This window comes from Hippoglossus hippoglossus, chromosome 10 (assembly GCF_009819705.1).
Source record: "Hippoglossus hippoglossus isolate fHipHip1 chromosome 10, fHipHip1.pri, whole genome shotgun sequence".
In the NCBI taxonomy this organism is placed as follows: Eukaryota; Metazoa; Chordata; class Actinopteri; order Pleuronectiformes; family Pleuronectidae; genus Hippoglossus; species Hippoglossus hippoglossus.
In genome coordinates, this window is record NC_047160.1 from 13,339,023 (window position 1) to 13,354,128 (window position 15,106).

General features: G+C 40.8%; 1 protein-coding gene across 6 annotated transcripts; it reads left to right on the forward strand.

Moving 5' to 3' along the window:
- Nucleotides 1-546: 546 nt before the first annotated feature.
- ganab (glucosidase, alpha; neutral AB) lies at nt 547-14,343 on the forward strand. 6 transcript variants are annotated; one of them, XM_034597867.1, is made up of 25 exons: nt 547-646; nt 1,472-1,573; nt 1,680-1,788; nt 2,670-2,797; nt 3,365-3,544; nt 3,708-3,773; nt 5,039-5,096; nt 5,212-5,305; nt 5,424-5,520; nt 5,634-5,814; nt 6,003-6,156; nt 6,401-6,636; nt 6,778-6,904; nt 7,062-7,141; nt 7,474-7,614; nt 7,960-8,056; nt 8,910-9,011; nt 9,757-10,000; nt 10,359-10,423; nt 10,677-10,753; nt 10,924-10,998; nt 11,166-11,279; nt 11,379-11,488; nt 11,843-11,943; nt 12,820-13,914. In XM_034597867.1, the coding sequence occupies exons 1-25, from the start codon at nt 627-629 to the stop codon at nt 12,927-12,929; spliced, it is 2,868 nt and encodes a 955-aa protein (XP_034453758.1). In that variant the 5' UTR covers nt 547-626; the 3' UTR covers nt 12,930-13,914. The 6 variants fall into 6 exon arrangements, with proteins under 6 accessions (XP_034453758.1, XP_034453759.1, XP_034453756.1 ...); XM_034597865.1 differs by lacking the exon at nt 547-646 and adding an exon at nt 953-972 and having other exon boundaries at nt 12,820-14,343; XM_034597863.1 differs by lacking the exon at nt 547-646 and adding an exon at nt 956-990 and having other exon boundaries at nt 12,820-14,343.
- Nucleotides 14,344-15,106: the final 763 nt, after the last annotated feature.

The window sequence follows — 15,106 nt, forward strand, 5'->3', positions numbered from 1 at the left end:
AGCTTTCATCATGTGATGTCTACTGATTTTATTATCTGTATCTTTTTTCTGATTGTTTCTGAGCTTCATATTGTTTGTTGTAAAGCCCTTTGTTACGTGTACTGAAAAGTGCGACAGAAATAACAAATTCTTGAACTGTTTGATTTTGATAAGAGACGAAGCGAGACGTTTAATGACATCGCAGTGCGCTCCAGGGCACTAATTGATTGATGGTCAAAATACAAATATTGTAAACATGTCGTTTCTGAACACTGGCTGTTGAAGGACAGCGGTTTGTGTGACGTGGTTACTGAAGTGCACTGAAAGTGTATTTAGCTCTTGAACGTTGCATTGGTTGAAGTCTGAGCAACTGTGTACCCTTCACTGACTGGAGGGCGGAGATGACGTGTCATCCATTCATACGAAGTTCACACATATCCTTTATCAACAGAATGAAAGATAACACAGAAATTACAATCTTGAAATACTTAAAATAATCGTATCATAAAGTACGAAGAATTTGATCATCGATCATTTATATAGTGTTTTAATAGCATAAATATCAGGATCCGTAGTGAGCACTCGCTTACTTTAACGATCTTTGATATGGACTGAAATGGGCGGAGTCAAGCGCGAGCCTAATCAAGATGGCCTCCTTCACTGAGAGGTAAGACAAAGCAGTTCCGCTCTTTCATCGAGAGTTTATCGAGTGTTTGATCGGTTATCAGCTCAGGGGAAGCCGGTGATTGTTGTTCCGGGTTCACACTCGGTAGATGTGTCAGCAAACGGAACATTTCGGGGTTTAACGGCCGCTAGGGCGGAAGATCATAGAGGAAAAGTCTAGATCCCCTTCAATTGAATTAGCGGCTTGACAGACCGACAGCTAGCATGACATCCTGAAGCGTCCAGAGGGCGAAATAACCACAGCCCCTCCGACACTGGGATGAATGTGACTATAAAACACGAATACGCCGCTGCCGATTCATTCATGATGTATACTTGCGTTTTGTTGTAATGTTTTAAAAATAACGATTTAATGCGAGCTAGCTTACATTAGCCGACACGTTAGCTAATGCTGTCTCCTGGCATCGTTACAGGCTCATCGCTTCGCCCCGGCTTTTGACAGGAGAGCGAGGGCTGGGAATATCTGCAGGTTTATTGTGTTACATGATAAACTCTGGATCCTTTAAATTTAAATGTTAGTAAATGCGCAGTTCAGCTGCAGCAGGTCGACGAAAACGCGAAATGGTTCAGTTTGCAGCCTCTGACATTTTCTGGCGCTGTCTCTCTGTTGAAGACATTTTACATTCAGAAAGATCAAAGTCCGTGCGTGTGTGTGCGCGTTTGTGTGTGTTGTATAACCCCTGAATATATGTTGCAGTTGGACTCGGCCATTGCTCAACCGAATGTGAATCATTGAAGTGCGGAGGGGACCTGGTTGCAGCCAAATCTTCTTTTAATTTGAGCTTGTCTCCCTCATGTTATTTTGCAGGATGGCGTGTGTCTTCGTGCTGTGGCTGGTTGTGTGCCTCAGTGGGACCTGGGCTGTGGACAAGGGCAACTTCAAGACCTGTGACCAGAGTGCCTTCTGCAAGTGAGTGCAAGATGGGGAGAACAATAGTACATTGTACTCACTGTTTTTTTCTGAATAAAAACTAAAAACAACCTGGCGACTTTGCTCGGTCCTTAATGTTACACAGGCGTCAGCGAGCGTTGAAGCCCGGTGAGTCTCCCTATCGAGCCCTGCTGGAGACCATGGAGCTGACCAACACCAGGCTCACTCTGCAGCTCATCAATGACAACAACAAGGTAAGTCTCACTCTAAAAGGCAGATAACATTGGATGGGTGTTGGTTTCCAGTAAGGTCAGGCACTGACTATGTAGCACTTCTTGCGAGGTGTCTTCTTATGTGCATTATCCTCCTCAGTTTCCATTCTGGCGTCATAGATCTTTATTCAATTTTTTTGCAGTGATTTTGTCACATGAGAAACCAACAGAACCAAATATTATATATCTTGGATCCTAATTAAGGGAGATATGGGCTAATGAAGTATGAACTTTCTTGGGGGACTTGAAAAAATGGTTAATATCAACTTAAAGCTCTTTTCCAGCTCTATTTATTGTAACAGTATATTATCCTCAATTACAAAAATCAAAGCATGTTGAGTTATTATAACAGTTAAAGCTGAATTGCAAAATCACCTATATTTTAACACCGGATTTACACCAAAGTTACTTTTTTGTCATGAAGACCTCCAGTACATTTGGGTTTTGAGTCATTGCTGAGGTAGCATTACTTTTCTGGAGTGGCATTACATTACTAACTCTTTACAATGTGTTAACAGTTAGTGATCAGTGCAGGCACATGCAGAATACCAATGCACTACTCTGTCGATGGCTCCCAGTTCCACTGAATAATGCGCTCAAAGAAATACGACATATATAGAATCATATTTTTTTAAGCGTAATGTTGATACAGTTTATTGCAAAACTACACGTCCATTATGTTTTGAATGTTGAGGTGATAATGAACCTCGTGGCCATTTGCCAACCTCTGCTTAAGTGTTTATAAGAGAATAATGAAATTCTCTGCGCCCCCCTTTTTGCCTCTCTTCACGGTCCTCGCTTCTCCTGGATCCCCCCCATCTCTTTCTCCCCCCGCTCCCCCACTCTCTGTGTTTGGCTCTCAGGTGCGTCTGTTGCTCGAGCTCTACCGTCTCCAGGGAAACATAACAAGGGTGAAGATTAACGAGCTGAAGCCGCTGAAGCCTCGCTACGAGGTCCCAGACGTGCTCATCAGGGAACCGCCCACGGAGCCGTAAGTCTCCCATTGGAGTTGGTGACTGTGTGGTGTGGGCGGGTGGGTGGGTGGATGGTTTGATATTGGAGGTCTGGAGGCAAAGTTAACAATCTGTATCAGTTCCTGTCAGCTTCGTTGTGCCAAGCTGCCTCAGCAGCATAAATGGCTGCTTTGAAAAAGGCCAGGACGGGAGGGGGACTCAAGAACATTTTAGTTGACTGTAAATAGTGAGAGGAAACGCATGTTTTTCTCTGTACCTATGGTGCATAAATCGACTGTAAAGGTTTCAGGAATGTGGGTACTGAAACTCTGAATATACATTTTTATAATGAAGGAGGCCATTTAAAAAAGCGCTCACCATTTCTCTTCTCTCTGCCAATCTCATTTCAATGTCCAACCTGAAAGTTGAGTATGATTTCAGTTGGGTTTGATATTAGCAGTCACATGTTTGGTCAAGATAAAGGACCAATGATAAAAGACAGTTCCATTTTTCTTTCTTTTGGTATTTGTTCATACTGTTGTTAAAATCAAAACTGAATGCTCTCTTGACACTCTCTTCCTCCCTCCCTCCTCTCTCTGCCTCAGCCTGTCTCTCTTGTCTCAGGACGAGAACGGGGTGGTGCTGTCCCTGGGGGTGGAGTCTCAGAGGGTCATCGTTAGCGCCCAGCCCTTTCGACTGGACATCATGGAGGGACATGAAGTGCTGATGTCGCTGAACTCACGCGGCCTGTTGGCGTTCGAGCACCTGAGGATGCGCAAGGACACGTGAGAAACCACGCATGCACACACGTTTACAAATACCAGCCCTCTCGTTTTTATCAACGTTCTCACTCAGTGGATGATTTCTATTTTTGTTCCCATTAAATGGTTTATTTTTTGAGTATTGTCTCTGACTCGTTGTTCTGTCCTCTTTTCCCTATCATCCTAGTTTCTCCTATAAAGTAACTAGCACAGTGGCTAGCGTGTGGGATAATATCAAGAGGGTATTCACTAGGTAAAGATCCTCAAAGATTTTTAAGTGTGTATTCTGTTCGTTGTGCCAATGCTGCCAGTAGTGATATAAAATTTAGGGACTCCCATCACACCAAGTTCTGTATTTACCCTCCAATGAGTGTGAGTGCAAGTGAAAGAGAGGGTGGTGGGTGAGTGTGTGCATGGCAGTGTTTGATTTGATCCAAGATTAAGTTAATTAGCCCGGCCCTGATTGTTGTTGTCACGTTTTTTTTCTCACAGATCAATGAAATGATGACAGAAACAAATGATATAGATTTTTTTTTACATTTTATTTTATGAAACAAAGAAAAAATTTTGATCTTCAGAAAGCACGTTCACGTGAAGATTACGCTGCAGCGTGTGCTTTAGGTTTAGCTTTGACTTAACTGTGTCGGATTAACTAAATCTCACACACACCTTCAGTGTCACTTCAGCAGCTTGTCTAACAAACTGATCTAACACTGCAACTGCATAAATGAGTCTTTTGAACAGTTATGTTGAAACTATGAGTTACGCTTGCACAGTTAACGGAGAAATCTAACCGCCATAGCTGAAAAATTATGCTAGTACTGACTGTTTATATAGTATGTGTCCTACCAGATAGGTTTCACTTTATTCTCAGGCATTGCTGTTGACTTCCCAAACCCACCAGCAACATCTCTCTCTTTTGGTTATGTTTTTATTTTTGCCTCTTTATTAGGTGTTAAACATCCTTGAATTGGGGGCATTTTACCTTTTTTAGAGTACAGTAAAAAGAAACGTTGTCACCATTGCCTCATGCATGTGTGCTGCTACAACTGTCTGTGTCTACCAAAAATATTCACAGTTCCAGGCTTGTGTAAAGGGTCTTTGGTGCTACACTAAGGCCTGGAGTGCAGCTTGGTATGTTTGATTCCCAGGGTTTCAGTTGTTTTTTTTCTAAGTAGTCTTAGGTTCAGATGCCGCTGCCCCTAGAGCTGCTGCCTCATGAGGCCAAGCTTGAAATAGCCAAAAGGCAGGGAGTTGCTCAGTCTCCTTTGTCATTCAAGGCCTTGTAGTGAACATGATAGTTTTTAGTGTTGAGTCAGAGGGCAGACACCAACCTCCCTCTTTATATCCTTTTATCATAGTTTGATCATACTCCCATTAGTTTCCACTTTAGCAAGATAATGTGATTATTATTTTTAATAATAAATAAAATAATTAAAAAAACATTTTGTCAGAGGGACTAATCTGTCTTTTTCTCCCCCCCTCTCCTCTCCCTTCATTCTCTGTGCCACGGAGCAGTCAAGCAGAGCCAGAGGCTGAGAAGAAAGAAGAGGCTGATGCGGCTAACCAGGCCGAGGTACCATACAATTTATTTTCGTCTACCACTCTTATTTAGAAGACACAGTTTCTTCCCTGTATCTCCTCCTCAATCTCCTTGTGTATAAGACTGTTCTTCCTGCTTGTTTTTCTAGACCGCAAAAGAAGAAGAAAAAGAAGAAGAAGAAAAAGTAGAAGATGGGATGTGGGAGGAAACATTTAAGTCGCACTCGGACGGCAAACCTAATGGTGAGTCATATTAATATCTACGTGTTGGATTGTTTAGTGGTTGCAACATCTTTTTTAGACAAATTAACTTTTTACTTTGCCTTTCTCTCACATATAATTGGTTGCTCTGATCCTACAGGTCCATCTGCTGTTAGTTTAGACTTCTCATTGCCGGGGGTGGAGCACGTCTACGGCATCCCAGAACACGCTGACACCCTCAGGCTCAAAACAACAGAGTGAGTGACAACAACATGTCATATTTCTCATACAAAATGAAGATGGAGTTTTGTTATGTTACTTTTTACATGTAAAGTGAACTGCACTGACCATGTGTGTTTGTGTGTTCCAGTAATGGAGATCCATATCGTCTCTACAACCTGGATGTGTTCCAGTATGAGCTGTATAATCCTATGGCCCTTTACGGGGCCGTCCCTGTTATGTTGGCTCACAATGCCCAGCGGACCACAGGCATCTTCTGGCTCAATGCTGCTGAAACCTGGGTGGACATCAGCTCCAACACAGCTGGAAAGGTATGTCTTTTCCACTGCGGAAACCTTCTCATACAGCCTTGGATCTTTTTTTAGTAACAAAGGAATTTTAACTTTGACTGCAGGAACTTAACTTGGTTCCTGGGTCAGAGTTTGTTTTAAAAAGACCATGGCAACTGTCTGTCATGTTCTTATTTTAATTTTTGTTCACCTGCTTTGTCTCTCCCCAGACTGTGTTTGGGAAAATGCTGGATTATGTTCAGGGCTCCAGTGAGACACCACAGACCGATGTGCGTTGGATCTCTGAAAGCGGCATCATTGACGTCTTCATTATGCTCGGACCAACACCCAAAGATGTTTTCTCTCAGTATGCCTCCCTGACAGGTAGGAAGATGAACAATCTTTTTTTTTTTTACTTTTCTCTTAAAGCTCAGGTTAAGACTCTCAATGCAAAAGGTTTGGTTGGCTCAGTTAAAAACAAAGAAATCTAGTTATTTCATATAAATTTATGTTTTACTACCTGAAACCAGTATTGTAAAGTTGTTGTCCAATGGAATAGCATATTTTGACTATAGTCCTCACTCCTCTTCCTCGACTCTCTTACCTCCTCCTCCTTGTGACCCTTCAGGAACCCAGTCCTTCCCTCCCTTGACTTCCCTGGGCTACCACCAGTGCCGCTGGAACTACAATGACCAGGAAGATGTGCAGTCGGTAGATGCAGGCTTTGATGAGCACGACATCCCCTATGACTTCATCTGGCTTGATATTGAGCACACAGATGGGAAGCGCTACTTCACCTGGGATCCACACAAGTTTGCGACTCCAAAGGAAATGCTGCAGGGCATCATGGACAAGAAACGCAAGGTACAGATGATGAATAATCCAGCATCACTGTACCAGCAGTTGATTGTTGGCCTCCACAGCATCGTGGGCTTTCTTCTAAGATGTTTACACTGTCAAGACTTTCTGCTCCATCTCCTTTTTAAAATTATTTATTTTTGCTAGATGGTGGCCATTGTGGACCCTCATATCAAAGTAGACAGCAACTACAAGATCCATAATGAAATACGTTCTCGGAGTTTCTACATCAAGAATAAAGATGGTGGAGACTATGAGGGCTGGTGCTGGCCTGGTAAGAGACTGACTGCTCTGCATCAAACACATGCAAAAAGAAAACTATTTTTTAAATATAAATTACAAATTCTATTTTCACTGAGAAACATATTCCTTATATCTATCATCTCTCTCTGTTCCTCCTCTCTCTTCCTGGGACGGATGCTGTCCTTTAGGTAGCGCCGGTTATCCAGATTTCACCCGTGCAGACATGAGGGCTTGGTGGGCCAGCATGTTTGCCTACGACCAGTATGAGGTGAGTCTAGAGAGCACTTCCCACATGATTATCATATTGGCTTTGATTAAGAAAAGACAATGATTCAAAAAGACTCATGAACCCCGTCAAATTTTTTAATCCCCTATGTAAGTGTCACTTTTTCGGCATCACCCAATGGTGTTTGTATTTCTTTTAAAGCCCCAGTTTTCTTCTAACGCCACTGACTGAATGTTTTTGGACCTGAACGATTTCTTTTCACTATTTTAAATTTCTGTGGCCCAGATTTACCAAATCTGTTTATGTATTTAAGATGAGACTTTATAATATGGTTAGTCTGACCTTGAGACAACCACAATCTCTGTCCCATATAGGGTTCCATGGAGAACCTGTACACGTGGAATGACATGAATGAGCCGTCTGTCTTCAACGGGCCAGAGGTCACCATGCACAAGGATGCAATGCACGGAGCCTGGGAGCACCGGGATGTGCACAACATCTATGGCTTCTATGTGGTGAGCGCATCTGGCTTTTTGTAGGAAACTGAACTCCTCTGTTAAATATTTAGATGAATTCTGGCCAATTTAGACTTGACATTTCCCTTTTCAGTCTGAGTATTAATGCATGAATCTAACTGTTCCTGTGCATTGATTTCTGCGTGGAAATTATTGTGAACAAGAATTATAGAAAATGTTGGTACCATGCAGAAACCAGTAAGACACAGTGCTGAACGCAAAACCATGCAATTTTCCATGTAATACTGTACATTGATCATAAACCGCTTGCAAAGAGACTAATACTATGCTCAAAAAATCAAATAATGTCATCTGAGAATGATTATCATGATTAACAACCTGCAGCAAATGGCCACAGCGGAGGGTCTGATCCAGAGGTCGGGAGGAGTTGAGCGACCGTTTGTCCTGACCAGAGCTTTCTTTGCTGGGTCACAGCGTTATGGTGAGTCCTTTGCTGCTTTTTACTATTTAATCTACACACGACCTCATGCTACTTTAATCCTGGGGAACACATCAATGTATCAGCTTATGTTTAATGATTCACTTTGGCTGTTTATAGAATCGTCTTAGGTTACATTCGGTGTTTGCCAGAATAAACTGCACTTTGAGTTTTGTTCAGATTCAGCTGTGAAAGTGCTTAAAGGGATAGTTCACAGAAAAAGGAAAATTCACTCATTATCTACTCACCACTTTGCCAATAGAGGGGTTGGTAGAAGTGTTTGAGTCCACAAAACACTTCAGGGGTAAACAGCGTTGCAGCCCAATACAATTGAAGTAACTTGGGGACCACTTCTTCAAATGTAAAAAAACAACAGAAAAAAACCCATACTGCTCCTGTGGTGTGAAGTGTCCGTAAGCCCTGACATTCAAATTCGAGTCGAAACTACGTCATTTACAGCATGTTTTTAGCCTAAGTGTCATCTGATATTCTCCCCTGGAGCTGCGTTCACGCACACACCACACACATGCTCGGATGCAGGCGGGGTGTGCAGTAGCATTGCTAGTTCCGAATCGGACATTTAGGCTAAAAACATGGTGTAAATGACGCCGTTTTGAGTCGAATTTGAAGGGTCCAACAGTCCGATACTGTGCTGGAAGTTTGATGTGCACACTACAAAATAATTAATGTCCATAGTGACCTGCAGTCTTTTGTTAATCTATCTTCTCAGACTTATAATCGCAGTAAAAAATTTGGGCCAGGGGCCATTTAATTAGTTTTTATTAATACAGTGAGTTCATTATTTACTAGTACATTTATAAGACTAAATTAAAACTCACTCTTTTTGTGTCTGCAGGTGCCGTGTGGACAGGAGATAATGCTGCTGAGTGGGAACATCTCAAGATCTCTATCCCCATGTGTCTGAGTCTGGGCCTGGTTGGAATCTCTTTCTGTGGTGGTGAGTACTATCACACGTTGTTTGCTGCTACACTGTTAGTTTGTTTTCTGTTTTTTATTTGATATTTTGGGCATTTTAGTCTTAAGCCTGAAAGTGGGATAGAGTCATGCCTCCACACATGGGGCAGCTGCTAGTTTTCCCTTTTTGTAAGTGTTAAATAACCAAATAGTTAAAAGAACAACATATTTAGACAACATCGTAGCTGGATATTTTAATCAGTTGATATGTTTGGCAGTGTGTGAGCAGTTTTTGATTAGATTTAACAATCTTTAAATGTACATGTAAAGAGGGTTGACTAATGATAATGTGAATGAGGTGGAGCCACACTTCACAGCAGAACTTATAATATAGACGCACCATCAAAACCTTTTGAAATCAGTTTATTAAATTCATTTGATTTTGGTACACATCTCCTCCATAGGTTGTTTATGTTTCCATGGAAACATCCACTGATAAAGGTAAAGGAGGTGTTACCATGGTGAAGTCCATTTTCCTGCATTATCTAGTTGCAGTTCTCTTTAATAGCTATGCCAGCTGTATATCTCGTGTTTCCAATCCATCCAATTGGTTGTCGTATGATACTGCATTAAATTAAGTTGATTTTGTAACAAGAAAATCTGAAATTCATTCCCTTCAGTTCCAGCTTCAATATCTAAAAACAGAGGAGAGCCTATGTTTCTTCAAGACATGACTCTTGGGATTTCATACCCAGATTTCACTTACTCTTACCCTCTCTGTCTCATAGCTGACGTTGGTGGCTTCTTCAAGACACCGAGCACCGAGCTGCTAGTGCGTTGGTACCAGACGGGGGCGTATCAGCCATTCTTCAGGGCCCACGCCCACCTGGACACTCCTCGCCGTGAGCCCTGGCTGTTTGGTCCAGAAAACACAGCGCTAATTCGGGATGCAGTGCGCCAGCGCTATACCCTCCTGCCTTACTGGTACCTGCAATTCTACCACGCACACCACACCGGACAACCTGTCATGAGGTGAGGGCGGGGAAGACTGAGTGTTTGTCTCTTTCATGTAAACTTACCTGGAGTGGAAAATCATCTTTTTTGTTGAAATTCATCAAATCCAGATTTCAGTACTTGGTTTTGCTCTGGCTTTTTGATGTAGCCTCACATGACCAAGTCAATAAAAATGACTAGTCTAAATCTAATCTAATCTTGTCTCCTAATCTGAAATATAGTTATGCTTAATAGGCCAGTTCACAACACAATGTGAAATTAATTAGAATTTACTGCAGATTTCAGTAAGTGATTGACCATGTCACTCTCACCCACAGAATTAATGTATTATAAATGTATTGATCTTACTCTGCTCACGTGTGCATCTCTGTTGCAGACCACTGTGGGTGGAGTATCCTCAGGATCCCGCTACTTTCGCTCTGGATGATGAGTTCCTGATCGGTGAGACACAAACCTCCTAAACTGGAAACATCAAAGTTGCCTCCAAGTTTTGCTGGAAATTTAACTGATCTGCAACTCGTTGCACAAAAATAACTGCACTGATGTTATTGTTTTTGCCATTTGTGTTAAATGTGAGTTGGGCCTGTATGCTGATGTACAAGAGGACAAACCAGAATTTAAATGTGAAATCAGTGATCAACAAGCTTTTCAAAATGTTGAGTGTTTCCACTGAAAGTGTTAAACTCTTCTTCAGGGAGAGACTTGTTAGTGCACCCTGTTACTGAGGAGGGAGCCAGGGGAGTCACCGCCTACCTGCCTGGTAAAGACGAGGTAAGAGGAAACACGGGTTTAAACATCTTGAATTTACTGTATCATTCTGTTTTTTTGGGGGGGCTGAACCTCAGTGTTAAATCCAAATGGTTCATGTCAGTGATATATCTATAGATTGATATGTTCTTAACTGGGGTCCAATCTCATCTTAACCTGTGTTTATTCCTCAGGTCTGGTTTGATGTCAACACCTTCCAGAAGCACAACGGAGCCCAGAGCCTTTACATCCCTGTCACCATGAGTTCTGTAAGATGCACACAAATATGTACATGTGCTTTTATACAGTTGTATGTGTCTGAAATTATTTGGAGATAATTAACACAACTTTCTACAAATTTTAACATTTAAAATTCTTGAGGTGTTTTCCTTAAATTCTCAGGTTTTAAAATTAGGTTCTCTGTCTTTTTTTCCAGATCCCTGTTTTCCAGCGTGGTGGCTCCATTATTGCCAGGAAGCTTCGCGTTCGCAGGTCCTCCTCCTGCATGGACCATGATCCGTACACTCTATATGTGGCTCTTAACCCCCAGGTAACTCAAACGTGTACACACTCACTGCTGTTATTGTGACACGCTGCATGCCAAGTGGCAAATTATCATCCTTGTCGTTTTGACCTTTTTGTCTGACAGAGAACTGCAGAGGGTGAGCTCTACATAGACGACGGCCACACATTCAACTATGAAAAGAAGGAGTTCATCCACAGGAGGCTCTCCTTCGTCAACAACATTCTCTCTTCTGTGTGAGTAATGAGTACTCTCTTCTTTCTGTTCAGCTGAAAACTGCTTGCCTTTTATTTTCCAACAAACTCAAAATTATAAGAGATAAATACACAATAGGACAACTAGAGACTTTAAAAGTGCCTTTCCTGTGATAAAAGCAAAGAACAGTGACTACTAGAATGGCACACAGTAGGCACATACCTCCACCAAGGCCCAACAGTTCCCTTTAATTCCTTGGTGGAGGTGATCAGAATATTAATGAGTGTTAAAGTGTTTTATGTGTGTGTGAGACTATTTATAATTTGCATTATAGGTGTCATTTTTAGAATTTTTGGATTGTAATGTCTCTTAAATCCACGTCTCTTGTTCTTCAGTGATCTTGCTCCAGATGCCCATTTTACTACCCTCTCCTGGATTGAACGTGTTATCATACTGGGAGCCAGTAAGCCCAGCAAGGTTACCCTGAAAACTGCTGGTGAGTGCTACACACTGCATTTCTCACATGTTGGGTCTCATAGGTTCATTCATAGGTTAGTCTGTAAACAAGCAAACGGAATTTGTTGTTGAGTCACAAGAGCCAGTTCAACTGGTTTTATACCATTTTGTTTTGGAAAGCTTTTTTTGTCCAGTTTAACATGACAACAAGTGACAAAACTCACTTCCCAGAATCATAATACACTGTTTAGCCCTGAGACTCAGTGTTTTGTGGACTCAAACACAAACACCCATCCCTCCATCAGCATAGTGCTGAGTGGATAATGAGTGAATTTTCATCTTTGGTGAACTATCCCTCTTAAGGCTAATTTTTATTTGATTTCTTTCATATGAAAAGAGCTCTGCCTGTTTCAAACGATCACATTCTTCCATGCATCTTTAAAGTTGTCATTGCTGTTAAGCAATACATCCACTAGAGGGCAGTGCAGAGTTAAGTTTCTGACAACAAACATGGAGATGGTCGAGGAGGGTGTTATAATGTTCCTCTAAAGAAAAAGGACAAAGTGGCTGTTTGTCCCTGTGTCTGAGCAAAGTACATCACATAGATGCTTGTGGTTTGTTATCAACTCTCTCCTCAACAACTTCCGCCATTGCTGAAATGTCTTCCTTGGCTGTTTCAGAGCTTTCGGAAGAAGTGCTCAAATACAGATGACATGAGCGCAGCGTACGGATAGAAGGCTCTGTTTGTTTCTGTATAATGTTGAGCTTAAATGAGCCTTTAGAATTACTAAGACTTAGTAATTCCATGCTCTCTAAAAATGATCTGTTTGACTATGTGAGATTTTCTCTTTTGTGATGAGATTTTCTCCCTAAGTCTGTCTGCTGTCTTTAATACTGTCTCCTTTTCTTTTTGCAGATGGTCAGGAGAGCCAGATTGAGTTCGAGTTTGACGCGTCCATGTCTGTGTTGACGCTCCGCAAGCCCGGCATGAACTTGGGGGCAGCCTGGACCGTGGCTCTTCAGTAACCATGGAAACGTGCGAGGAAGTGGAGAAAATTACTGAAGTGGATTTAACAGGAGGAGAGAGGAGGGAGGGCACTAACACCCAAGACTAACTAAACCGAAACAACAGGATAACAATCATTGAAAACAAAGGACACTCACAACACATTGAATATACCGTTTTTAATTTTCCATGTAGACCTGTTAGTCATACTGAGCCACATAACATCTCTGCCATGTCCCTCTGTTCAGTCGCACTGTAACACCAACAGAAGGGGTTATTACTAGATAGTAAATTGTTTGTAACATATTTCTGAAAGATAACAAGTGAGCAACTCAATTCACGTCATTGTAACAAATGGGCTTAAGAAAGAAAACAATCATGCACTTTTGGTTCTGTTGTCTTCTTTGTTTCCCTTTTTAGTTTGCCTCAGAAGAAAAATCATTGTAGGAGGAATTGTTTGCCTTTTTTTAAATGAAGGTTCACACTCAAAGCACATGTTCCACCTGCTGGTGATCCCCTCTATCTGCTTCTGACTTGATTACTGCTCAAACATTCATTCCATTCCTCTATTTTTAAGCCAAGCACTTCAATCAAGGCCATGGGGGCTCGACCTTCTTTACCCATACCATATTTTATATAATGTCAACAATCCTCTTTTTGACTTCCATCCTGCAGTTTCCTAATTTTCCTGATACTGCGGAAAGGATCTTCTTTCTTATCAATCCCAGCCAGTTATTTCCCTTTTAGCCTCTCCCTGATTTCGTGAGTGACACATGTGTGCATGGAAGTGACTCATAATAATGGCTTCACAATAGATCATGTCGTTCAGCTGCTGCACAGAGGAGATTTTCAGCCGCTCTTTTTGAAAAAAAACTTGACTGTGTGAATCACTTCAGGGAACTGAACCACTGATGGTGTGGATCATCCTGTTGATGTGCTTTCTTTGTTTATGGATTTCCTTTTTTTTTCAGTGTTTACTAGATTATTTTTAATGCACTTGACCAAGAGAGAGAACGTAAAAGTTGTTTAGATTTTCATGTGTTACTTGATGTTGGGACTATCCAGGACTTCTAGTGTGTCATTTGCATCTTAATGAGCAGGTTCACATTAAATTTTTGAAAGGTATTTCACTGGCAATTATCAATTTAAAGCCTTCTGAGTATCATGAAAATTGAGCTTAAATGCAAACTGAGTCATAAATGTTCAAATGATGCTCTTTAGACTTTCTGTCCAATCTTGTCAAGTCTTTTGTCCTTTTTTTCAGGGGTTTTTTTCTTCTGAGTTTCTTATAAAGTTACATGTTGCTTCAGTTTTGTTGCTGATGGCTCAAACTGGTGGAAATGAACGTGAAGGAACAGATTTCAGTTGTCAAAGTTATCAGATGTACTTTAAAAGATGAGACCAAGTGAAAATAAAGTTGACCAAATGTGAAAGCAGTCTCCGGTTTTGACAATTAACATGTCATTTACCCACTTTATTTAACAGTTCATAGTCAAGTGATATTTTACTTCTTCTAAAACATCAGGAAATTTGTTTAGCTCTGAAAAATGAATCTTATGTGTAATATATATTTGTATCTAACTATCATTTACCACAAGTAAATTTGATTCATGGCAGATTTCAATTGAACTTAGCCTACACTCAGCGAAACTTAGTTTATTTGTTGTTCATGGTAAAGATTGGGAATTAATTATTATACATATTTTTTGAATTATATTCTCTATGATCAGAATATATGAATATACAAAGTAATGGAAGGACTACAAGTAAAAGTACAAACTTTGAATAATATATTATTACTGGATTATTGCCTCATCAATGTTGCTGCTGGTAAACGTGGGGTAAGTATCAAATGCTTTATATGGTGCAGGGATAAATACAGTCTAAATTAATTCCATAAAATACATCATGTTTTGTATTTAATTTTCTATTAATTTGAATCTACTGAGTAACTAAACGTATCAACTAAACGGGGTAACGGTAGAATGATATTTTTCTCTTTAAAGTAAAAAAGTAACACAAACCTGTAACTGAGTACTGTACTTCAGTAACTAGATTTAGTTACTTATACTTATTTAATCCACTTTTCAAATTTTTTAAAGAAATGTGTGTTCGCCTAAATTTCAACACAAACCCAAAGTCCTAAAATCAAGTGTTCAGTGGATTTTATATCGTTAAAAAAAACACCTTTTATCCA